Raw genomic sequence first — 27577 nt, 5'->3', positions numbered from 1 at the left:
AGAAATGTTGAGAAAAATCAACAAAGACACAGATCCTTATGATTTTAACCATTTATTTGATCACAGTAGCTCCAGGATACTCCACGGGGACGTACTTAAGTTTGAAACCCGCCCCTTCGTTATCAACAGTAAAATAATGACCAGCATCATAAAGGTCGACCAAACGACTCCAGAAATGTTGAAAAAAATCAAATAGGACACAGATCCTTATGATTTTAACCATTCATTTGATCACAGTAGCTCCAGGATACTCCACGGGGACGTACTTAAGTTTGAAACCCGCCCCTTCGTTATCAACAGTAAAATAATGACCAGCATCATAAAGGTCGACCAAACGACTCCAGAAATGTTGAAAAAAATCAACAAGGACACAGATCCTCATGATTTTAACCATTTATTTGATCACAGTAGCTCCAGGATGCTCCACGGGGACGTACTTAAGTTTGAAAACTTCTTCTTCGTTATTAGCAGTAAAATATTGACCAGCATCATAAAGGTCGACCAAACGACTCCAGAAATGTTGAGAAAAATCAACAAAGACACAGATCCTTATGATTTTAACCATTTATTTGATCACAGTAGCTCCAGGATACTCCACGGGGACGTACTTAAGTTTGAAACCCGCCCCTTCGTTATCAACAGTAAAATAATGACCAGCATCATAAAGGTCGACCAAACGACTCCAGAAATGTTGAAAAAAATCAACAAGGACACAGATCCTCATGATTTTAACCATTTATTTGATCACAGTAGCTCCAGGATACTCCACGGGGACGTACTTAAGTTTGAAACCCGCCCCTTCGTTATCAACAGTAAAATAATGACCAGCATCATAAAGGTCGACCAAACGACTCCAGAAATGTTGAAAAAAATCAACAAGGACACAGATCCTCATGATTTTAACCATTTATTTGATCACAGTAACTCCAGGATACTCCACGGGGACGTACTTAAGTTTGAAACCCGCCCCTTCGTTATCAACAGTAAAATAATGACCAGCATCATAAAGGTCGACCAAACGACTCCAGAAATGTTGAAAAAAATCAAATAGGACACAGATCCTCATGATTTTAACCATTTATTTGATCACAGTAGCTCCAGGATACTCCACGGGGACGTACTTAAGTTTGAAACCCGCCCCTTCGTTATCAACAGTAAAATAATGACCAGCATCATAAAGGTCGACCAAACGATTCCAGAAATGTTGAAAAAAATCAAATAGGACACAGATCCTTATGATTTTAACCATTTATTTGATCACAGTAGCTCCAGGATGCTCCACGGGGACGTACTTAAGTTTGAAAACTTCTTCTTCGTTATTAGCAGTAAAATATTGACCAGCATCATAAAGGTCGACCAAACGACTCCAGAAATGTTGAGAAAAATCAACAAAGACACAGATCCTTATGATTTTAACCATTTATTTCATCACAGTAGCTCCAGGATACTCCACGGGGACGTACTTAAGTTTGAAACCCGCCCCTTCGTTATCAACAGTAAAATAATGACCAGCATCATAAAGGTCGACCAAACGACTCCAGAAATGTTGAAAAAAATCAACAAGGACACAGATCCTCATGATTTTAACCATTTATTTGATCACAGTAGCTCCAGGATACTCCACGGGGACGTACTTAAGTTTGAAACCCGCCCCTTCGTTATCAACAGTAAAATAATGACCAGCATCATAAAGGTCGACCAAACGACTCCAGAAATGTTGAAAAAAATCAGCAAGGACACAGATCCTTATGATTTTAACCATTTATTTGATCACAGTAGCTCCAGGATACTCCACGGGGACGTACTTAAGTTTGAAACCCGCCCCTTCGTTATCAACAGTAAAATAATGACCAGCATCATAAAGGTCGACCAAACGACTCCAGAAATGTTGAAAAAAATCAACAAGGACACAGATCCTCATGATTTTAACCATTTATTTGATCACAGTAACTCCAGGATACTCCACGGGGACGTACTTAAGTTTGAAACCCGCCCCTTCGTTATCAACAGTAAAATAATGACCAGCATCATAAAGGTCGACCAAACGACTCCAGAAATGTTGAAAAAAATCAAATAGGACACAGATCCTTATGATTTTAACCATTTATTTGATCACAGTAGCTCCAGGATACTCCACGGGGACGTACTTAAGTTTGAAACCCGCCCCTTCGTTATCAACAGTAAAATAATGACCAGCATCATAAAGGTCGACCAAACGACTCCAGAAATGTTGAAAAAAATCAAATAGGACACAGATCCTTATGATTTTAACCATTTATTTGATCACAGTAGCTCCAGGATACTCCACGGGGACGTACTTAAGTTTGAAACCCGCCCCTTCGTTATCAACAGTAAAATAATGACCAGCATCATAAAGGTCGACCAAACGACTCCAGAAATGTTGAAAAAAATCAAATAGGACACAGATCCTTATGATTTTAACCATTTATTTGATCACAGTAGCTCCAGGATACTCCACGGGGACGTACTTAAGTTTGAAACCCGCCCCTTCGTTATTAACAGTAAAATAATGACCAGCATCATAAAGGTCGACCAAACGACTCCAGAAATGTTGAAAAAAATCAAATAGGACACAGATCCTTATGATTATAACCATTTATTTGATCACAGTAGCTCCAGGATACTCCACGGGGACGTACTTAAGTTTGAAACCCGTCCCTTCGTTATCAACAGTAAAATAATGACCAGCATCATGAAGGTCGACCAAACGACTTCAGATATGTTAAAAAAATCAGCAAGGACACAGATCCTTATGATTTTAACCGTTCATTTAATCACAGTAGCTCCAGGATACTGTGGTGACAAGATATTTAGATATTTAGATGTATCAAAAATTCAATTCCGCGCCTTGAAATAGCTTAATAAAACTTTTATGTCGAGTCGAGGTTTATTCTATGATGTTTGATATCTAAAAACGACAATAAATTTTTTATTATGTCTCCGTCTTTCTGGTAATTGAGCCCTACAGTAAAACCGTTGGGGACAGATCAACGGATAGTTACTTAAAAAACGATCGCGATCCAATTAAAGTTGACAGTTAAGCAAACATGCGTATCTTACAAATCTATTGTTTATGAACCACCGTGTATGTGTGGTCGCTCGGATAAGAAAACACTCCTTAATTTATGGCCGTTTTGCGTCGTAAGAGGAAATAATTGACACTCTTCTTTCTTGTACCAAGGCCACCTTGGTTCTCTTTTATGTTGATTCGGTAGTTTGCATGACTTTAGAATGAAGTTTTACTACCAAGTTTGTGTTTATCGCTAAAAAGTATCTTTGTCGTTTTATAAACGGGGATTGTATCTTAAAAAACAATCAATTTGAACTTTCTTCATCGGTGACGGTATTTCCACTCGCAAATACACATACCGGGTGTTCTAATAATCATTAATCGGACACCTTATATAACATTTCCTAGGGAAACACGTAGAAAATTAGTAAAATTGATTATAAACTCGATAACGAAACTTTTAACTTTGAAACTAGGTAAGTACATTAAATTCCATTTTCTTAATTATAAAGTTAGTGTCGAAAAGTTGGAGTAAAGTTATTTCAGGATTATTTGTACTTCATTCTAGAACCGATACGATTTGCCGTACTTTGACTTCACACGTGCACAACGTTCCATAAACACTTCACAGTAATCTAAAAACAAACGCTGATACACAACATCAATTTTGGTTGGTGGATATTAGGAGATTACCCCTTTAATCCGAAGCTATTACATCACGACTACAACCTGTTTAGACCAGTGGAAACCTCGAAGGTTTCCGCGCGTTATACGAATCACTCGATACCTGCAACCCTTCGCAATCCTCTGGTTTTATCTACGGATTGTTTGCAAATTCAGTCTCCATCTTGACCAGATTTACCAGATATCTAAATTTTGGAACTTGCAAACTTGTTTGGGGTATGAAGTCTTGAAACATTACCAAACACTCGATGGAAAGTTACGAAGCACCTATTTTACACGCAGCTTTCAGTGGACGATCATCTAGTGGATTTTCTTCAAAAATTTCGTCACCCAAATCACCTTAATCGAGTTTATCTAAATAATCAACCAGTTTGTTCGACCATGAGTCAGATCAATTAAAAATAATACTGTAAACACACCTCAAAAATGTCTTGTATCCATAATGAGCTTTCGTTCTTTGAAAGGTCATAGATTTTTATTGTTAAAATACAGGGCGAGCTCAAACTAATGAGTAGCGGGTAAAGAATTTTTTTTAAATGACCGATTACAAGAATAAATTGTAGTTAATGATTCGAGGTAACGCCTTGGGTCATTATTAATAATCGGCTTGTCAAGAAAATGAAGTCAAGTCGACGGTTATGTGGTGGCCGCTAGACACATTCACAGATTTCAATCGAAACAACGATAATGGAATTGAACTTTCTCGAATGCTTCTAGTTAAGTGGGTCATTTACAAGGATAATGATGATTAGGACGCGATCTGAAGATGCAAAACATTAAGAAACACCTTATGGTGTGGGAAAGTATAGTTAGTCCTTGTTATATACCAAGGAAAACAGATCTTCAAGACTTGAACACCCCCCAAGAAATAGATTTTCTATGTTACTATGAAAATATACAATTTTCAACTTTTTTACGACCGCTGACAGGATTAGGAATACGTTTTTTCATTGGTAAATAGTGGAGATGATGAGTCCACGTGGACTGACGGTTTGTGTGTTTTGCTAAAAGGTTTCAATCGGTTTAAGATAGTAGAACGAGGTTACGACGATTACAGAATGAGTGACGATGTTGAAGAATGGGATTCAACAAGCAGTTGTAGTACAAATTGTGTAATAGAAAATGGTGGTAAAGCTTGTTAAACTGTATTTCACTATACCCGTCGGCGTAGAAAGTTTCTTTGCAAATCAATGTTGAGGAAAAACCTGAATTGCGATGTAGACCTGCATCCTAAGTGGTATGAACAATCATTATAAACAATAAATATAAATCGAGGACCGTCTATAAATTCAATCCAATTATCCACATTCTGACAATCTTAATTGGTAATTTCTTGAAGAACTTAGATCGTCTGACAGATACTCATAAACTTTATCTGATAGAGCAATAAATTTAGGGCTTGATAACACAAAAAGTAGTTTCTAAATTGTCTTCAAAGACGTATATAATTGGTTTAGAATCAAAAACTTAGTTTATTTACATTTTTTGGTTGTTATTTTGAAAAATACAAAACGATAAACGATCAAATTAGTAAAAAAATTGATATTTCGGGTCATAATTAAATGAAAAAAACGATTTTTTCCACAAAAATTTGTAGTATTATATAAAATTATCGAATTAACAATTTTCTAGCGCATTTTAAATAAAATTTTCGTAGTAATTAACATCCAGAAATGACTTCTTCGGAACTAGCTGTTTGAGTAGGATTCAGAGACGTTTCCATCGAGGAAAATCCGTTCAACGAAAAGTTTTACTTTAGATAAACGAAAAATCTTTTCCACGAAACCGAAAATTTTTTATAAATCTTCTTAAAATTTGTGTTAGTAGACCTTGATCGGAAATATTTCTGGGAAGCTTCTCCAGGAGTTTTTTGTATTGTTTTATATGGAATCGAAGGACGTTCTGGAAGTTCCTCGATTCATTTCCATTTGTAATTATTGAATTAAATATTGGTGGAATGGTATATTCGTTTTTCTTGTAGAAAAAAATTTCTTTTAATAATTTATTATAACAATAATTGCATATTTGCATGCAACTACTGCGGAAAATTATACGGAAAAGTTGCTAATGACATTTTAATGGTTACACATTTTTATACATTATATGTATAAAGACTTTATTGATGTAAAAAATCATTTTTTTCCCCCGAAATCGTTAATAATACATACATCAATGTAAAAGTTCTCGAAAAATCATCATCATCGCGTTTTTAAACCTTTTCTGACGTAATCTAGGTCATGATTTTCTTTAAATAATCGAATTGTTGACGTTTTGACGAACCTTCATGATTACATCAGTGCTTGTTGTAGTTTGGAAGACGTTTCGACCTTTTATCGTCAATTAAACACGTTTGGTTGCCCTTCATCAAAATTTTATGATCCTAAACGCCCCAGAATTTCTGTACTCAATTTAAAACTCCTCTTTTAACAGCTTAGACGTAATATCTTTCAAAAAAAAAACAAAAGTTTTCGAAATAATCTCTAATTTTGAATGTTCTAGAATCTATTCCAATTCTCAGAATACGAGAATTGTTCCAGAAGTCCACCGAACAGAAAATAATCCAATAGTGCTAAATCTGGCTAATAGGACGCATGAGGTATCAACTCAAACTTAAATTCGTTAATTTTGATCATTGCAATAACGGATCTGAGAGCTGGTTGTTTTTTATTGATTTCTACGCTTGAACTTTGTATAATATTCGACGTTCATAGTTTTTCCTTTCCCAATTAATGAAAATTATCTCACGCGTATCCCTAAAGTGTCACCATGACTTTATCTGCAGAACCAACGATCTTTGTCTTTTTTGGAACCGATTATCCCTTTCATAACCATCGTTTTGATCCTTCTTTTGTATCAGTCGTGAAACGGTGCAGAAATTCTGTGAAACATTACCAAACACTCTGTGGAAATATCTCCACGACGCTGTTTCTGTTCCATTGTAAGAAAACGCGGCATCCATCTTGTGAAATGCTTTCTGGAATGTCTACTATGTCTAGTAACTCAGTCCACGATCATCCAGTGGATTTTCTTCAACATTTCTTGAGTCACCACCTCATTTGATCGACCGCTGCGTTGTTGGACTCCGTAGATCGTACAGTCTCGTTTAAACGCTGCTATCCAACATTTTACTGTTGATAATGAAGAAAAATCCCACCCAGAGTAGAATCTAGTTCAGTTTTCATATTATTTAGACTAAAACCTTTCAAATAAAACTGCCAAGCAAATATTTAACAGATTTGAGTCTTCAAATTAGAAAAACACATTCATATAGTAGCTACAACGGTATTTAGGTGAAGCTAGATACTTTTAGGAGTATCTTCGTGATTATAAAACATTTTCAAGGCCATCCAGTCGATTTTCTTTAATATTTCTTGAGTTATCACCTCATTTGATTAATCACTGCGTTGTTGGACTCCGTAGATCGTACAGTCTCGTTTAAACGCTGCTACCCAACATTTTACCGTTGATAATGAAGAAAAAGTCCCACCCAGAGTAGAATCTAGTTCAGTTTTCATATTATTTAAGCTAAAACCTTTCAAATAAAACTGCCAAGCAAATATTTAACAACTTTGAGTCTTCAAATTAGAAAAACACGTACAGATGGTAGCTACCACGATCTTTAGGAGAAGTTAGATACTTTCAAGGGTATCTTCGTGGTTATAAAATATTTTAAGACCATCCAGTGGATTTTCTTTAACATTTCTTGAGTCACCACCTCATTTGATTAATCACTGCGTTGTTGGACTCCGTAGATCGTACAGTCTCGTTTAAACGCTGCTACCCAACATTTTACCGTTGATAATGAAGAAAAAGTCCCACCCAGAGTAGAATCTAGTTCAGTTTTCATATTATTTAAGCTAAAACCTTTCAAATAAAACTGCCAAGCAAATATTTAACAGATTTGAGTCTTCAAATTAGATAAACACATTCATATAGTAGCTACCACGGTATTTAGGTGAAGATAGATACTTTTAGGAGTATCTTCGTGATTATAAAACATTTTCAAGACCATCCAGTGGATTTTCTTTAACATTTCTTGACTCACCACCTCATTTGATTAATCACTGCGTTGTTGGACTCCGTAGATCGTACAGTCTCGTTTAAACTTTGCTACCCGACATTTTACTGTACTAGATCAGGCCAGTTACTTCTAGTAAGTTGTTGTAGACTTTTCTTGGATTCGTTTAAAAAAATTAAAACCGTGTCACCATCAACAAATTGAAAATTTATAGTATTGAAGGTTTATTTTACATATTTTCGATTGAAAACTGTTCAAAACTAATCAAACATAACCTATAAATCGATTCAGCATGTTAGTTTATTTTCATATTTTCGTTAAATCCAGTTAAACTGATTTGGTGTCCAGATGTGTCTATCAAAATATTGGTAAATAAACATGGGTTTTAAGCACGAATTAGAAATAAGTATACAATTTGAAAAAACTAGATTTAAACTCAATCGACACCATATGGAAGACGGTGAACTATATAATTATGGTCTCGTTTAACACTATCTTCTTTCTACGACTCATCTCAAGTTCTAATTTGATGTATAGAGATGGAAATTGTTTATTTCAGTATATGCATGGTATAAAAATATTTTATTGAAGTCGAAATTACATTTTGTGTATTCAATTTCAAAGTAAATTGTTTTTAAAAATGTATATTTTTGTTTTTTGCAGGACAGACATGTTAAAGATTCACCCGGAAGTGCGATAGACAGAGAACCGGAAGTCGATCCAAGTCAAGACTACCAACTACTTTTAGGTTATGAAAATAGTACCCATACGGTGTTAAGATTCAGAAGAAGACTGAACACGTGCGATCATCATGATATTCCGATTACGGTAAGTCAATTCAACTAATAATCACACCACAGTTTGAAAATATATATATCGAAAATTATTACCGCTACGTGTTTTCCTATTTCATTTTTCCATTAACTGAAATATAGGAAAGACAATGCATGAATCACGAACTCTTTTCTTCGATCCCCCGATTTTTTTTTCTATTTTCTCATCTCTACATGTTGGGAAACTCGGAAAATCTCAAGTTCGCCGAACCGCGTTCGATAAACTCGTTCAGAAAATGGCACGATTCATAGTTGATGTTTATTTTCACGCTAATTTTCACTTCATACCCATTAACGATCTGATCAAATTTATTCTTCATGTGTTGAGCAGATTTCTATTCCAAATATACAGGGTTGAGCGTTTTAAACAAACCACCAACAGTAAAACGTCGTCCAACAACGTCCGGGACTTTAAACTTGTCGTTTACAGCTCCAATCAACACAGGAATCAAAAGATACCAACTTTGGATCAAGATTGGGATTTGCTGAAGAAAAAAATCCAAAAAAACCACTGCATGGTTCGAAAGGAATTGGTTTCCAAATCCCTTGGCCTCCACGTAGCCCCGATTTGACGCTCTTTGATTTGTTTTTTGTGGTAACACCTCAAACATAAAGTCTACTTGAACAAACCTATGGTAATCAGTAATCTGGCAAAGCCCTAGTGATATAAAATGAGTTTTTTTATATTTTTAATTTTCTTTCTCAAATACTTCTTCTAATACTATTCTAGTATAGTCCGGATGGTCGAGCGTCAACTTGTGATCGTGGTTGTCATGAAGATTAGACAACTCGTGTGTATGAGTGTCATTCGTGTAAAAAAATCAATTTTACAAAGTGGATTGGTTGTTTTTTATATAAAAAAGAAGGTTAAAAGACAAAAATACTAATAAATGACAAAGTTTGTATGAAATAAGGTTAGAAAACATTATTTTTCACAACAATTTACAATATAACGATTATTATCTTTGCTATTTATCGTTTTAATATCTTCAAAAGCATAATGTTTCATACGATGAGTGTTTGTATTGAAAAAAAATTGCTGCCGAAATAATCATATTTCATTTGAAAATTGATATAATAAAGCCTGGCGATATTTTTGAGGGTTCTTTTCATCTTTATTCACGTAATTTCCATTCCCCCTTCGAATATACGTGAGTCATTGTGAATTCGGCCACCCAGAGTTTATCCATTGTATCCACTATATGATAATATTGTCACGATCCTAAAAAACGCGACCCCCGCTTCAAAATACATCCACCTAGTTTATTATGTGAACGAGAGAAATGCAAAAGATGAATTTACAGATAAAACATGATGATAATTAATTATTAATACTAGTTTCCGAACTATTTATAATTCTCCTTCGGAATCATTTGCATTTATTTCCATGAGAAAGTCGATTTATTACGAAAAAATCCATCAGGAATGCAGAATTTACATGAGAATTTCTCCACTATAAAACAACTTCGATTCTAATGTGATTAAATAGCATAAACGTCGATAAAAACTTGTAATTAACTATATTAAATAAAGTGAGGTTATCTTAAGTAAAAAACATTTTTTCTCGAACATTACAATCCACGGAAATTCTAGATCAAGTACCACCACACGGCAGGCGCCTCTCGAATCAATCAACTTTCAAAAAGTTCATCCTCTAGTGCTTTCTTTCTCGAGCGGACGCATCTTACATCGATTTATAAACAGCATATGACACAGTTACAAGAAAATATCGTTTTAAAGAAATAAAAGTACCAATAAAACTAATAAAACAATCGAAAATAACCTACAAGAACCCTCAAACGAAAATTTAGATAAAATAGTAATCATCACAAAAATATACAACCGTTTCGACGAGACTGAAGACTGTTTGCACAGCCACTACATCAACACTCACGATTACACTGTTTGAAGCGCGTTTCGACGAGACTGAAGACTGTTTACGCACTGTTCCCGAAATTCCAACTTAACTAGAATCAAATGCTAGCATATGATGACAGAAATAGAGAAATTTTAGAGTAGAATCAGAAAATAATTGAATAAGAGCACGTCAACTTTGACCTATATCTTGAAACACATGTCAAAGACGATGATAATGATGGAGAAAACATTGAATCAAGATTTTCCACTCTAATTACATTTAATTTGTCTTTTTGTGCGATAGAAAGTCTTTATGGTGATTACCAATACTCCATAAACGAAAAATTGATACTAGTTTTTTAACCGCTTAATAAAAAATTTATCCACGAAAAAAGGGAAAATCTTCACGACCTTTTTGAATACATAATATCAGATGTTCGTAATCACAAGTTTACCTTATAAAGTATTCACGAACAACAACCAACGGAAACATTAAAATGTGTCAGAGACAATGAAACTTTCCCTGCCCTATAATCCAATTTAACATTCGACCTAGATTAAGGGCTATTAAGGGGATGTAGCTTAAGGTTATTCCAAAAAGTATTTTATACTTTTCAGTTTATCAATTCTAATTTCGTATATATCTACATCTCGTCGAAACTTATCGAAGTGCTTAATTTCCAACACGGAGATCGAAGGTTCGAATCTTGTATCGAACGAAATGTTTATTGAAACAATTAACAAAACAAAAAACGATTAATTATATTAATTAAAGTAATTAAGCGGCGTAGCATCAATTTAATTTTCGTTCCGTTTGTCCGACAGGTCTAGCAGCAATTCTTTGCGGACGAAACTTCGTTATAACGTATTTGCTTGTGTTGATTAGTGAATTTACGTAATACGAAATATAGTCACGTAATTGGGACCATCCCCACCTCCTTGTCATTAAATATCACTCTTCGACGACCCCCTTTCACCCCCTTAACGTGTGACGTAACTTATGGATGGCCCCTAATGGAATTGGTTACCTTAAGTTTAATTAGGTTAGGTTATGTTAGGTTAGGTTATGTTAGGTTAGGTTATGTTAGGTTAGGTTAGGTTAGGTTAGGTTAAAGTTAGGTTAGGTTAGGTTAGGTTAGGTTAGGTTCCTTGGCTAATTTTTGTACAATGAATGATTTTTTTGATGATTTAGTGTATAAAGGATGATTCCAAGTCAGAAATTTACGTTACTTGCATGAATAAATTGGAAATAATCAATAAAATGTCGAGATTATGAGTTTTTGTGTTCAATACCCGGCCTGTGGACATTGGAGGTAAATTGAAACTCGACCGCATAGCTCAATCTGAGTGTCAACAAGATTGATTCTAAGAAAGGAACTCTCACTATCTATTTATTCAATCGAATGCGAAATATCTTGAAACAATGGTATGATATTTTCAGAAGCTTCAATCAGATTAAAACTTGAAGTATTCAATTCCAACTTATTTATTCGTGTTTTTATAGTCGTCGTAGGGTAGATTTTGTTTTAAATAAATAAATTTTGATTCGTTTCTATATTTTTTTGTGTAAATCCGCATCCTTTTTAAAGAGAGAAAAATCTAATTTATTGATAAAACCGTTATATAGTCGAATTGAATCCATGGGAACTAGAAATACGACCGATCGCGACTAATTCGATTTTGTGGGAATCGATAAACTAAAATTTTACGTCGGGTTTATCCGAAAAATTGAATAATTTGATATACAAGTATTTTAAATGAAAATTAGTGTCACGATTTTGATTATAACAATATATGTCTATAAACTAGTATTTGCATCTTGAAAATCATATAATTTTGTTTATTTTTCTATACAAAATTCACAGAAACAAATACTGCAAACGCAAAGGTACTTTTCAAGTTACTACCGCCATCTCTAGGTCACGTTAGATACTTCTGGAATCGTCCTCGTAGAAAACCTCCCCATAAATTAATTTTTATAAATTTTGGGAACGAAATTATTCAAGCACAAATATTTTTCATTGAAAAATACTTTCCGGAAAAGTTACAAAAAAGTCTTTTTTTGTAACATCGAAAAATTAAAAAAAAAAACAATTTTAAGATAGTTACATTGGGTTATTTGTCTATGACTACTTGAAATTGACAAACCTTGAAGTTATTTAACATTTTCATTAATATTTAATCCGATTAAAAGTTTTTTATTGAATGTTTAATCATCTGTGAACCAGATATTTATTGCTAACAACTATAAGACACCAAATAAAGTCAAAAAACGATTCAAAAGGTCTAATAAAACGGGAAACGATCTAATTTGGAACTGAAGATTAACCTCCAGCTCATTAGAACCAACAAAAACATATTTTTAAAGATTCATTTCGGATTCCAAGGTTAAACACAACCAGAATGAAGACAAAGAATATCTTGGAGATGTTGTAGAGGCTTGGAAAACACTTAACCAAGAAACCAATAGCTGGTCACTGCCTCCGATGTACCATGGAGCTCACCAAGATCTCTGGACGAAGTTTCTGCTTCAACGCAGTTTCCCAAGAGCAAGCAAATGTCTTGCTTGTATATGTGAAGTTTTTTATTGAATGTTTAATCATCTGTGAACCAGATATTTATTGCTAAAACCTATAAGACACCAAATAAAGTCAAAAAACGATGCAAAAGGTCTAATAAAACGGGAAACGATCTAATTTAGAACTGAAGATTAACCTCCAGCTCATTAGAGCCAACAAAAACATATTTTTAAAGATTCATTTCGGATTCCAAGGTTAAACACAACCAGAATGAAGACAAAGAATATCTTAGAGATGTTGTAGAGGCTTGGAAAACACTTAACCAAGAAACCAATAGCTGGTCACTGCCTCCGATGATAACATGGAGCTCACCAAGATCTCTAGACGAAGTTTCTGCTTCAACGCAGTTTCCCAAGAGCAAGCAAATGTCTTGCTTGTATATGTGAAGTTTTTTATTGAATGTTTAATCATCTGTGAACCAGATATTTATTGCTAAAACCTATAAGACACCAAATAAAGTCAAAAAACGATTCAAAAGGTCTAATAAAACGGGAAACGATCTAATTTGGAACTGAAGATTAACCTTCAGCTCATTAGAACCATCAAAAACATATTTTTGAAGATTCATCTTGGAGTCCAAGGTTAAACACAACCAGAATGAAGACAAAGAATATCTTGGAGATGTTGTAGAGACTTGGAAAACACTTAACCAAGAAACCAATAGCTGGTCACTGCCTCCGATGTACCATGGAGGTCACCAAGATCACTGGACGAAGTTTCTGCTTCAACGCAGTTTCCCAAGAGCAAGATTTGTCTATTTGCAGACGGTTCTTGTTCATATGGAAGTTTTTCTTGTATATGTGAAGCCATTAGTTCCCAGAAATTTCAGAATTGTTCATTGACAATCTTTTAAACGGTATACAAAAATAAACGTTTTGATTTATAATTTTAATGAAGATAAAATTTATTTTTGTTTTATTTCGAAATTACTTTTTAACGAGTTGTTCATATAGATATTTATTTCAACTAGATTTGATAAAAAAAAAACTTGATTCGTAGTTATTCAGCGAATGTAGTTGATTGCAACGTTTCGACCTTCAATAACACAAATAAATATTTACTTTCATATATATATATAGTGATAATCAAAAGTAATTTAATACATTAAATCGCTTCTCAGTATTATTTTGTGTGATTTGTGATTAATTTTCTCAAAGGAAAAGTCATTTTTCCTTTAAATCTTCAACGTATCCATCGAAATTTTAATATTTACCCAACAAACAATTTATTATATACGAAAATTTTAAAATCTTTTCATCGATAAAATATTAATAACAACTTTTATTGGTTTATCTTGTTTCCGGATCTTCTTGAACACAAAATAAAATAAATAATGGTCCAAAATATTAGGTTGTTAACGTTTATAACGACTTAAAGTACCGCCCACTTTAACAGCTGATCCCCTTTTCCCAAAAATAAATCATTAATAACCCGAAATTATCTAAAAAACCACTTCGAGACATGTATAGTTATTAGCAAATTTAAATCGATGTTAAATCGGTCGCTAGAAAATAAAAAACAATAAAAAAAATATTGAACAATTAACGGGTGATAATATAAATCGTAATTCACTTTATTTCGGGCGATTCCGAGTTATATACTACAATTTATCTATGACTATATCTCAAATTTTGAGATATGGCAACAGCGATGTGTCAATGTCAACTTTTGACATTGACATTCATTGAATCGCAAACGTTTTCATGGATCTATGCATATGAACCCAAAACTAAACAACAATCGTCATAAAACATTTTATTTTATTTGTTTCAGAACGACACGATGAGAATAATATGGGCGTACCATAAAGACGAACCGGTAGGTGGCGCCGTGGGTCCAAAATCCCTTCCTCAACACGAAATAACAAACAGAGGAAGTCAATCTTTGTATTTAGTACAAAGGGCCGATCAAGACGCACCTCGACCCGAAGAAACAGCTCGGATTTGGGAATTGAGGAATCCTGCCATAGAACCACCGCCTCCAGGAGATTCCATATCTTGGTGTAGGATTTTCAAGATACCTACAATCACCAGGAAGCATCATTTGATAAGGGTAAGTTAATTGTTTGATATTCTTCGATTTATGTTACGGATTTAATTGATTCCTAACCTCAAAACTAACAACATCAATTTATCTATGTACAGCGAAACATATATTAATATATTAGAACGTTATTCAATTAGTTAACTATATTATGCAACGTGTTTTATTAGAACAAATATAGTTTTAACAAACATGCTGAAATTTCTAAATTATCCGACTAGATAATTCTTTACATAAAGTACATATTCTAGTTTATACAAGACCGAAAGCAAACATTAGATTATGAAATCTCACCCTATCAAACTAGAGAGCTGACTGAGTAATCTGGGGGTTCATAAATCTTGACTAACGATGTCTAATATCATCATTTCGTTCACGTTAATTGAATATGTTGTTTAAATAATTCTAACTTTTAGAAATATGATGAACTGCAACTGAATCTATTAACCACCTAAAGATACAGATCTTGAACTTCTGTAGGTTAGTAAATTAACATCCTGGATATCTACAGGCAAAATCGTTTGGTTTTTGGGATCCTGCAAATACTGCTCTAGGTGGGATTGAGACAGGACCAAATCCTGAGCTGCAGGACTAGTATTCTTTGTACATAGAGCAGTCTGGTTGTTTTCTGCATTAACCTCAATCAAATGACGTCTATGTCACTCTAGAATGTTTGCAAGATCAGTATTGATACAGATCTGGACCTCTTAACCTAACCTAACCAAAATCCTATCTTTGGTGGAAGTTTCCACTTTTGTCTAGGTGATAAAATGCATCCCAACGTTCACCTCGAACCTTTCGAAGGTATGTCCATCGATAGCGATCTATGAAGTTGTTACCAAACTTAACTGATTAACGATCTTGGTACTGGCTGGTACTAAATCAATGGGATGGGATTCTTCATCAATAATAATACGTTATCCTTGATCAGCAATACACTCAAGTGTTGAATCTACAAATTTAGAAGATGACGTCGAGGAAATCAGGAAATTATACCATAAACTGATTCATCACTGCTTTGATATTGACCTTCCTCGATGAGCATCAAATCTTTTTGTATGCTCCAGATGGTGGAAGAGCTGGTAAGGTTAACTGCTCATTCTTCAACGATTTGTTTCGTTACTATCCTCTGGGTTTTATTATTCATCGTCAGAAAGTGATTTGATGAGGTTTTCGTTCTTGTTGATCGATTAGATAAAACTATATCTTGTCAACACCAAAAATATATATTATGGTAAAGATTCTTTTACAAAAAGTAAAGAAATAAAGGTTCTAGAAGGACTTGGTCGAGAGATTACTGGTTGTTTGTTGCTGCACTGCAGTTCCTAGTGGAAATGACTAAACTTGGTCTTCAGATTTTCTTCATTGATGAGGTTTTCGTTCTTCTTGATCGATTAGATAAAACTATATCTTGTCAACACCAAAAATATATATTATGGTGAAGATTCTTTTACAAAAAGTAAAGAAATAAAGGTTCTAGAAGGACTTGGTCGAGAGATTACTGGTTGTTTGTTGCTGCACTGCAGTTCCTAGTGGAAATGACAAAACTTGGTCTTCAGATTTTCTTCTTTTTGAGGTTTTCGTTCTTGTTGATCGATTAGATAAAACTATATCTTGTCAACACCAAAAATATATATTATGGTGAAGATTATTTTACTAAAAGTAAAGAAATAAAGGTTCTAGAAGGACTTGGTCGAGAGATTACTGGTTGTTTGTTGCTGCACTGCAGTTCCTAGTGGAAATGACTAAACTTGGTCTTCAGATTTTCTTCTTTTTGAGGTTTTCGTTCTTGTTGATCGATTAGATAAAACTATATCTTGTCAACACCAAAAATATATATTATGGTGAAGATTATTTTACTAAAAGTAAAGAAATAAAGGTTCTAGAAGGACTTGGTCGAGGGATTACTGGTTGTTTGTTGCTGCACTGCAGTTCCTAGTGGAAATGACAAAACTTGGTCTTCAGATTTTCTTCTTTTTGAGGTTTTCGTTCTTGTTGATCGATTAGATAAAACTATATCTTGTCAACACCAAAAATATATATTATGGTGAAGATTATTTTACTACAAGTAAAGAAATAAAGGTTCTAGAAGGACTTGGTCGAGGGATTACTGGTTGTTTGTTGCTGCACTGCAGTTCCTAGTGGAAATGACTAAACTTGGTCTTCAGATTTTCTTCTTTTTGAGGTTTTCGTTCTTGTTGATCGATTAGATAAAACTATATCTTGTCAACACCAAAAATATATATTATGGTAAAGATTCTTTTACAAAAAGTAAAGAAATAAAGGTTCTAGAAGGACTTGGTCGAGAGATTACTGGTTGTTTGTTGCTGCACTGCAGTTCCTAGTGGAAATGACAAAACTTGGTCTTCAGATTTTCTTCTTGGATGATGTTTTCGTTCAATTGATGTCCTTTCTTCAACTGTCCCTTCGAGAAGGTTCAGTTATGATCTGGGTAGAAATTCGTTGTATTTGTTTTGAGTAAATTGTATTGGAGGAGTTGTAGCAGCCGTTCGGTTCCATGAGTTATGGCGACTTTTTTTCTAATAAATAATTTATATATAAACAAATGATTGTGTAATTTTTCGATTGATATTCCTTCCCGATATTAGAATGTATTCTTATTTAAATAACAAAGCCTTATGGCTGAAACGTTGGCAAATTCGTGAATCGCGTTCGAATCTAAGCAATTTACATGTCATATTTTCGAAAATTCAACCTGCAGATACGTGGAAATTCCGCGGAGAATTCAAATTTGATAGAACGTTACATCAGGCGAATAGTCTATCCTATTCATACGCATTCCCCGAATCCGCCGAGAAAATTGAAATTAGTTCGCGTTTGCGGAAAATACAACTCCGGGCCAACAATAGAAATAGATTAAATAAAGAAAAGTGAGATAAAAAACGAAATTAAGGTAGTTTCGTTTAAATTTTCTTTACATAATCGTATGTTTTTGGTTTTTTACAGTACGAACCTCTTCAGAGCATCAACGGCGCAAGCGGTCTTCATCATCTCGTATTATACGAATGTCAAGATAATAATATGATAGAAAAATTAGCTGATACTCCGGGTAATCGATGCTACGACACCAATTCCCAACCGTTTTCTTGTAATACCGTCGTAGCGAGTTGGGCGAGAGGTTCCGAAGGATTCAGTTTCCCACCGGAAGCTGGTTATCCCATAGATCCCCAAAATTCCAGGTACTACCTTCTGGAAACTCACTATCAAACACCTTTAGAAGGAAGTGCGCGAGGTATAGACGGTTCCGGTTTACGTTTGTATTTCACTCCGGAGTTGAGGAGACACGACGCCGGTGTTATTTCCATCGGAATGGATCCGAATTGGAGACATATCATTCCGCCGGGTCAACAGAAAGTGATTTCGTCGGGACATTGCGTTTCGGCTTGCACCAAACAAGCTTTTCCTCGTAACGGTATCAATATGTTCGCGATTGTGATGAAGACGCACAAAATCGGCAAACAAGTCGTTTTAAAACATATCCGCGGTAATATCGAACAACCTCCTATAGCTAGTGACGATAATTTAGATTCGGAATATCAGGAATATAGAAAACTTGGGGCGCCGGTGCGTATTTTACCGGGCGATCATTTAATAACGCAGTGCACGTATAATAGTTCAGGTAGGAGCGCCATAACTCTCGGCGGTCTGAATAGTCGAGAGGAAACGTGTCTGGTTATGGGGTTGTACTACCCCAAACAAAAATCATTAGCGGCTTGTCACAGTTTGCCAAGTCTACCTACCGTTTTACATTCTTTGGGCATCCAGGAACTTAGTCCGTAAGTAAAATTTTTTTAAATATTTATTTTGATGTAGAAAACAGCGCTGTATGTTGGAAAATCTTTTTTTTCCAATATAACCTCCTTCAGGAACGAATATTATAATTCCAACGCTTCTCCAAGCTCCAATTTCAGCAGTTTTTACTGAATTTGCTACCGTCGAGCATTTTTTGAGATTAGTAATCACTGAGATCCAGATCTAGAGCATACGGTGGATGAGGAAGCGCTTCGAAGTGTGATTAATTCGATTCAACCATCGATTTGTTAATCGATGCGTTGTCTTGGTGAAACAGAGAAACGTTTTCACTTGATTCAGTAGAAGTTTTGTCTTTTGCCTCAAATATGCTTCGGTTTCAGCAATTCTTTATCAATTTTTACTGAATTTGCTACCGTCGAGCATTTTTTGAGATTAGTAATCACTGAGATCCAGATCTAGAGCATACGGTGGATGAGGAAGCGCTTCGAAGTGTGATTAATTCGATTCAACCATCGATTTGCTAATCGATGCGTTGTCTTGGTGAAATAGAGAAACGTTTTCACTTGATTCAGTAAAGGTTTTTGTCTTTTGCCTCAAATATGCTTCAGTTTCAGCAATTCTTTATTGCGTGGCGTTGCAAGAAAAGTGGCCGCACGTTAAATTAACAATGATTTTATTAGTTTATAGTGTATGAGTTTGAAGAAACGGTTTTTCCTTTTAGAAATCCTTTTTACTTTCTTATTGTTATAGAAAAAGTTGATAGTTTCGAAGATACGGCATATTGATTAGTTTTCCACCCTGTATATACATTATTTTTTGTGGTTCATCATGAAAAGCGTCAAAATTTTCACATGAAACCCAAAAAATTCCGAGTTGTATTGAGAGAAATTGACTATTTCTTCTGTAAAACTTTTCTAGTACATTTTCTTGTACTTACAAAAGTTTCGAAAATTGATTTTTTTTTCGACGTGTAATTCAAAAAGCTTCCACGTTACCGCTTAAATTTCGTATTAGATTAAACTTTCGAAATGTTCCATGACGTTGTATAAAGTTGTTTTCGACGTAATCCATCGTTTTCCGAAGTTTCTTAATACAGTTTCAAATTTTGTTGTGGTAAGTAATAATAAGAAGTCTGTTTAAAAATTTACTCCTTAATTAATTCCGACAGTTCTAACTTTCAAACGATATCGAAATTTCATAAATAATCATCTTTAATTTCGAATTTATCATATTTTTTGATACATTTTGATACATGACTTAGGTCTTTCCGTATATTTGTCTTTTTAAAATTCCACTTTCAATATTTAAACAATTTCTGATCAAACACAACGTCTTTCGAAGTCAAAATATCCGTTTATCGTCTGTTTAATTCCAACTACAGCTTTGCTAATAAAAACGGGGTCAAATCAGGACTATACGATGGGTATTCAATCTTTTTGAAGACATAATTTTGTACAGTAGACTTGGAAATCCATGCAGCGAGGTCTGGAGTATTTCTTGGTTGATTTTGAACAATCTTTCATCGTTAATTTTTGTGGCAACTATTTCTGATCAATCAAAACTTCTTTGGGAGTCAAAATATTCGTTTATCGTCTGTTTAATGTTAACTACAGCTTTGTGAATAAAAAAGAGATCAAATCAGGACTATACGATGGGTATTTAATCTTTTTGAAGACATAATTTTGTACAGTAGACTTGGAAATCCATGCAGCGAGGTCTGGAGTATTTCTTGGTTGATTTTGAACAATCTTTCATCGTTAATTTTTGTGGCAACTATTTCTGATCAATCAAAACTTCTTTGGGAGTCAAAATATTCGTTTATCGTCTGTTTAATGTTAACTACAGCTTTGTGAATAAAAAAGAGATCAAATCAGGACTATACGATGGATATTCAATCTTTTTGAAGACATAATCTTGTGTAGTAGTCTTGGAAATCCATGCAGCGAGGTCTGGAATACTTCTTGGTTGATTTTGAAGAATGTTTCATCGTTAATTTTTGTGGCAACTATTTCTGATCAATCAAAACATCTTTGGGAGTCAAAATATTCGTTTATCGTCTGTTTAATGTTAACTACAGCTTTGTGAATAAAAAAGAGATCAAATCAGGACTATACGATGGGTATTCAATCTTTTTGAAGACATAATTTTGTACAGTAGACTTGGAAATCCATGCAGCGAGGTCTGGAGTATTTCTTGGTTGATTTTGAAGAATGTTTCATCGTTAATTTTTGTGGCAACTATTTCTGATCAATCAAAACTTCTTTGGGAGTCAAAATATTCGTTTATCGTCTGTTTAATGTTAACTACAGCTTTGTGAATAAAAAAGAGATCAAATCAGGACTATACGATGGGTATTCAATCTTTTTGAAGACATAATTTTATACAGTAGACTTGGAAATCCATGCAGCGAGGTCTGGAGTATTTCTTGGTTGATTTTGAAGAATGTTTCATCGTTAATTTTTGTGGCAACTATTTCTGATCAATCAAAACATCTTTGGGAGTCAAAATATTCGTTTATTGTCTGTTTAATGTTAACTACAGCTTTGTGAATAAAAAAGAGATCAAATCAGGACTATACGATGGGTATTCAATCTTTTTGAAGACATAATTTTGTACAGTAGACTTGGAAATCCATGCAGCGAGGTCTGGAGTATTTCTTGGTTGATTTTGAACAATCTTTCATCGTTAATTTTTGTGGCAACTATTTCTGATCAATCAAAACTTCTTTGGGAGTCAAAATATTCGTTTATCGTCTGTTTAATGTTAACTACAGCTTTGTGAATAAAAAAGAGATCAAATCAGGACTATACGATGGGTATTCAATCTTTTTGAAGACATAATTTTGTACAGTAGACTTGGAAATCCATGCAGCGAGGTCTGGAGTATTTCTTGGTTGATTTTGAACAATCTTTCATCGTTAATTTTTGTGGCAACTATTTCTGATCAATCAAAACTTCTTTGGGAGTCAAAATATTCGTTTATCGTCTGTTTAATGTTAACTACAGCTTTGTGAATAAAAAAGAGATCAAATCAGGACTATACGATGGGTATTCAATCTTTTTGAAGACATAATTTTGTACAGTAGACTTGGAAATCCATGCAGCGAGGTCTGGAGTATTTCTTGGTTGATTTTGAACAATCTTTCATCGTTAATTTTTGTGGCAACTATTTCTGATCAATCAAAACTTCTTTGGGAGTCAAAATATTCGTTTATCGTCTGTTTAATGTTAACTACAGCTTTGTGAATAAAAAAGAGATCAAATCAGGACTATACGATGGGTATTCAATCTTTTTGAAGACATAATTTTGTACAGTAGACTTGGAAATCCATGCAGCGAGGTCTGGAGTATTTCTTGGTTGATTTTGAACAATCTTTCATCGTTAATTTTTGTGGCAACTATTTCTGATCAATCAAAACTTCTTTGGGAGTCAAAATATTCGTTTATCGTCTGTTTAATGTTAACTACAGCTTTGTGAATAAAAAAGAGATCAAATCAGGACTATACGATGGGTATTCAATCTTTTTGAAGACATAATTTTGTACAGTAGACTTGGAAATCCATGCAGCGAGGTCTGGAGTATTTCTTGGTTGATTTTGAACAATCTTTCATCGTTAATTTTTGTGGCAACTATTTCTGATCAATCAAAACTTCTTTGGGAGTCAAAATATTCGTTTATCGTCTGTTTAATGTTAACTACAGCTTTGTGAATAAAAAAGAGATCAAATCAGGACTATACGATGGGTATTCAATCTTTTTGAAGACATAATTTTGTACAGTAGACTTGGAAATCCATGCAGCGAGGTCTGGAGTATTTCTTGGTTGATTTTGAACAATCTTTCATCGTTAATTTTTGTGGCAACTATTTCTGATCAATCAAAACTTCTTTGGGAGTCAAAATATTCGTTTATCGTCTGTTTAATGTTAACTACAGCTTTGTGAATAAAAAAGAGATCAAATCAGGACTATACGATGGGTATTCAATCTTTTTGAAGACATAATTTTGTACAGTAGACTTGGAAATCCATGCAGCGAGGTCTGGAGTATTTCTTGGTTGATTTTGAACAATCTTTCATCGTTAATTTTTGTGGCAACTATTTCTGATCAATCAAAACTTCTTTGGGAGTCAAAATATTCGTTTATCGTCTGTTTAATGTTAACTACAGCTTTGTGAATAAAAAAGAGATCAAATCAGGACTATACGATGGGTATTCAATCTTTTTGAAGACATAATTTTGTACAGTAGACTTGGAAATCCATGCAGCGAGGTCTGGAGTATTTCTTGGTTGATTTTGAACAATCTTTCATCGTTAATTTTTGTGGCAACTATTTCTGATCAATCAAAACTTCTTTGGGAGTCAAAATATTCGTTTATCGTCTGTTTAATGTTAACTACAGCTTTGTGAATAAAAAAGAGATCAAATCAGGACTATACGATGGGTATTCAATCTTTTTGAAGACATAATTTTGTACAGTAGACTTGGAAATCCATGCAGCGAGGTCTGGAGTATTTCTTGGTTGATTTTGAACAATCTTTCATCGTTAATTTTTGTGGCAACTATTTCTGATCAATCAAAACTTCTTTGGGAGTCAAAATATTCGTTTATCGTCTGTTTAATTCCAACTACAGCTCTGCTAACAAAAACGGTGTCAAATCGGGACTATATGGTGGGTGTTTCATCTCTTTGAAGACATAATTTTGTACAGTAGACTTGGAAATCCATGCAGCGAGGTCTGGAATACTTCTTGGTTGATTTTGAACAATCTTTCATCGTTAATTTTTGTGGCAACTATTTCTGATCAATCAAAACTTCTTTGGGAGTCAAAATATTCGTTTATCGTCTGTTTAATGTTAACTACAGCTTTGTGAATAAAAAAGAGATCAAATCAGGACTATACGATGGGTATTCAATCTTTTTGAAGACATAATTTTGTACAGTAGATTTGGAAATCCATGCAGCGAGGTCTGGAGCTACACTCGGTTCATTTTGACGAATATATCATCGTTTAAATTGAATTTGCGACATTTTAATTCAATGTTCGTTTAATAAAATGGATAAAAGAATCGTAGCTTGTCGATACTAAATCATAAATATAAAGTAAAATTATGGATTGTCATACAAAATTTTGTAATAATCATTTATTGTTTCAGTGGTTCGAATCCTGTAAGGATAACGGCTCCGCCGGAATTAGCCGGCATGACATTAGAAAATCGTTTGGTGTCATACGATTGGGACAATCAATTTCAAAGTTTTCAAGACGCTACCACGAAAGGTTCCTTCAAACCTTTATGCTGGACTTGGCAATCAACGCTATTACCGGTACGTGTACACTAACATCTCATTTTTTTCCATTATTTTCAAGGGATTACAATAATTTATTTTTTACAGGATACGGATAAGGATTCCCACTATCCTAATATATCTCGTCCTTATATCAAACACGTGATAGATCAATGTAATTATAGGAGATATAGTACGGAAGGTTGGCCGGGCGGTACGCCGATCATAGAACTCGACGGTAATCATATAGAAGGTGCTGCTAGGAGTAAAGTGTCCAGAAGTAGTAGTCCCGTCGTTGAGGAATCCCTTGGACTTAGCAGACTCAATACAGCACCTGTAGTTATTGTAAATAGTGTTGTTATATTTCTCTCGGTATTCCTAGTGTGGTTTAATCGTTGAAGACGCGTACTAAATTCGTTGAAATTCTTTTCGTTTGAAATAATCTTTTCCTAAAAAACCCGACGTTTATATTGTGAATTATTTTTATTCCAAGTCATGTTTTTGCTAGTCCGATCGGCCAGGTTCTGTTAGATTGTCATTAGGTGGATTTTAAATACATATACATATATTTATAGGTGTCTTAAAGGGTTAAAGTTGATAAAAATAAAAAATTCTACTGATACTTTTATCGTTTTTTTAAAAAAAAAAACGTCGATTGACTTCACAGTCGATTATTGCTTGTAAATAACGAAGGTACGGCTCCCGTCCATTAGCACTGAAATAACAAGAAGCTCAATGAAGAGGAAAAACGAAACAATGACTATAAATTTACGTTTAATCAACCGCAACCCATTTTGGTGTTAATCACTCAAACAGTCTGTCCCGAATATGTCATGCCGATGGGTTTGTTTTTTCTTTCTCTCTCTGTTAATAGCTTTTTAAGCTCGACGAAACCGCGTTTATCAAAATTATCGCAATACAATAATCGTTTTTATCTAAATTTATCAAAAAAAAATTTTGGGTACTACCAGAAATCTTCGTCTTTATTTTTCGTACTTTTCGAGAATCTGCAGGCTGAATTATCCGCGTCTTTGAGGAAACAGGACCCCGACAGGACTCTCGTTTATAATCCTAGATTCGCTTATTTTAATCTATGTTAATGTTTATTCTTTTCCGAAGCTTTCTTATGGGAAAAAACGTGTTTTGGCAGCTTGCACGTTTCCAAATAGGGTTTCCTTAACGAATCCGTCATCTATATCATTTTCTTCCATTCCAATGTATCCCGAAATCCATTGAGTAACTTTATTTTACTTATTTAGCTTGTTCAAGTATTCCCAAACTCTAATTTCTGGTTTATGTTGCTCAGAGTGTCCGTTTTTGGGTCCCAGGTTTGATCATTTTTTTCTCTTACTGAACACACTGTTTACAACAATATTTTTGGTATAAACAGTGTGTTCATTATGATTATCAACTTCTTTCTTTGAACCTTCTGCTTATCCAATCAAAAAATCCTAAAAACAAGACGTTTGATCAACGAAAACGTTTTTATTTTGGTTCTGCAATAATCGCTGTCGTATTTTGTATCAGTAGAAAGTTTTTGGACGACTGAAACCCTTTATTTAATCGCTCTAAAGGTGCGGCTGATTTGCCGGTTTGGACAAAAATATATGCCGCGAAAGGTCTGTGATGCAAGTAGATATAAGCACGTTTTTCATAATTTTTTTTTTTCTTTTTCGTTTAACAAAAGTTATATTTCGATATCCTACTGACTGCGCCATAATTTCAAATGTACTCGCTAGGTGAATATTGAGGATGTTGAAATTACTTTCCACTATATAATTGAGATATTGTTGTTAGTTGAAGTTTATGAGTTTTCCCGAATTTTTCCTTATACCTGATGAGATAAGAAAATTTCAATTTTCTTACGGTATAAATTTTTTATTACACCTCGTAGCCGATGATAGAATGCGAAGTACGAAACTTTATTTGTTATTAAGTTTTTCGTATTCGTTTCAGTCTTATTTTTACAAATTTGCTACGAGGTATGATCGAAAATATCACTAATAAAAAAAAGGGACATGGGGAATATGAAAAAGACATCAAATTAGATAAATTGATAGCGAAAAATATTGAAGAAAGAGCAGTTAGGTAAGTAAATCCTTTTTAAAAACGAAAAGAATAAATTTATTTTTTCAATTTGTATTTAAATCCGACGATTGGAAAAAATTGCAAAAAAGGATGTAATAGTTGACAAAAGTGACCGATTTTGCTCGATTTTTCCGCTTAAACGTTGCGTAATATTTCCCGTTGATAGTTTTACTTTTTCCTTTAAAGTCAATGAAAATTATTCCTAACAATTTTCCAAACTTATCAAGTCACGTCAAATACTTTTAGAACCGTCCTCGTATTAGTGATATTTTCAATCAAACCTCGTAAAAAAATTGTATTTATATAAATTAAGCAAAATGTTTACTTAACACGTGTCCTTTATATTATATCTACTTCTTATTCGTTACGAGGGGTAATCAAAAACAACCTTAAGAAAAAAATTGTTTCGTTATCTCATTACGTATTATCTTTGTTGTTATATATTTTTTTGTATTTATGTGTAAATTTGATTAAACTCTATTGTACATTGTATTAGTAGTCTGACTGGTGCTATATATAGTTTATCTTTTGTAAATCCCCCCGTATTTAATTTATTATACATATAATTTGTTGGATAAGAACAAGGAAAAAAAAACAATCTTCATCTTGTACAGTGTAGATATCTTGTGTAATATATTTTATAAATAAATCTCGACGATAAATAAATATCTAGCAATAAATAATCTCGTTTTATTTATAATTGATATTTTAGAACGAACCTCGTAGTAATTGCGGAGAAAATACTCCAAAAGTTGAAGTGAGTTTATAAGACAAAATTTTCGCGAACTTAATTAGCAACCCTCGTATTTGATTTAACTATAGCGCGCGGTGTACAATTCTTGAGAATTTTAGTAAACGTCCTATTTTTTGGAAATATATTTTTCAAAATTTTGGAAATACGTTATGGAAATCCGAGTTTGTTGCAGCCCTCACTTGGATTCCCAGTTTTTAGTAAAAGTATATCATCTAATCAAATTTACCGAAGTTCTGTGTACTTATTGAGGTTATGTTTTTATTCCAATTACTATAGCGAGTTGGAAATCATGGTTGAAAAATTTTTCCATTTGCCAAATTGCAATTTATACGTTTCAGATGATCGTTTCGATTAAATAAATAAGAGAAGCAGGTAAAATCGTTATTGAACTTAATAATATCGACGAATTTAATTGGAATACCTTTCAATATAAAATTAATATACCGGGGATAAGATAAAAGTATGTTTTATTTGAAAAAAAAAATTAGTGAATATTATTTTGTATATTATTTCATTGAGTTACTTAATATATTAGGAACATTTAAATAGAACGTAGTAAATAACTCAGGTAAAGGTAGATATTCCAAATTGATAGGAACTCCTTTACGTTCGTTCATTTATTCCGCCTTAATGAT

The 27577-nt window shown here is 33.8% G+C and overlaps 1 protein-coding gene across 1 annotated transcript in view; it reads left to right on the top strand.

The window, feature by feature from the left end:
* LOC130444614 (MOXD1 homolog 2) overlaps positions 1-26868 on the top strand; it is a 109270-nt gene extending 82402 nt beyond the window's left edge. The window contains exons 3-7 of the mRNA XM_056779848.1: positions 8397-8561; positions 14776-15054; positions 18013-18842; positions 23971-24139; positions 24209-26868. Of these exons, the coding sequence (XP_056635826.1) occupies positions 8397-8561; positions 14776-15054; positions 18013-18842; positions 23971-24139; positions 24209-24499 (1734 nt within the window). The 3' untranslated portion in view covers positions 24500-26868. The remainder of the gene's footprint in view (positions 1-8396; positions 8562-14775; positions 15055-18012; positions 18843-23970; positions 24140-24208) is intronic.
* The last annotated feature ends 709 nt before the right edge of the window (positions 26869-27577 follow it).

The sequence above is a fragment of the Diorhabda sublineata genome, chromosome 5, assembly GCF_026230105.1.
Source record: "Diorhabda sublineata isolate icDioSubl1.1 chromosome 5, icDioSubl1.1, whole genome shotgun sequence".
Classification (NCBI taxonomy): Eukaryota; Metazoa; Arthropoda; class Insecta; order Coleoptera; family Chrysomelidae; genus Diorhabda; species Diorhabda sublineata.
Note: the sequence above shows the minus strand (reverse complement) of the source record. Positions and strands in the feature narration are given on the sequence as shown.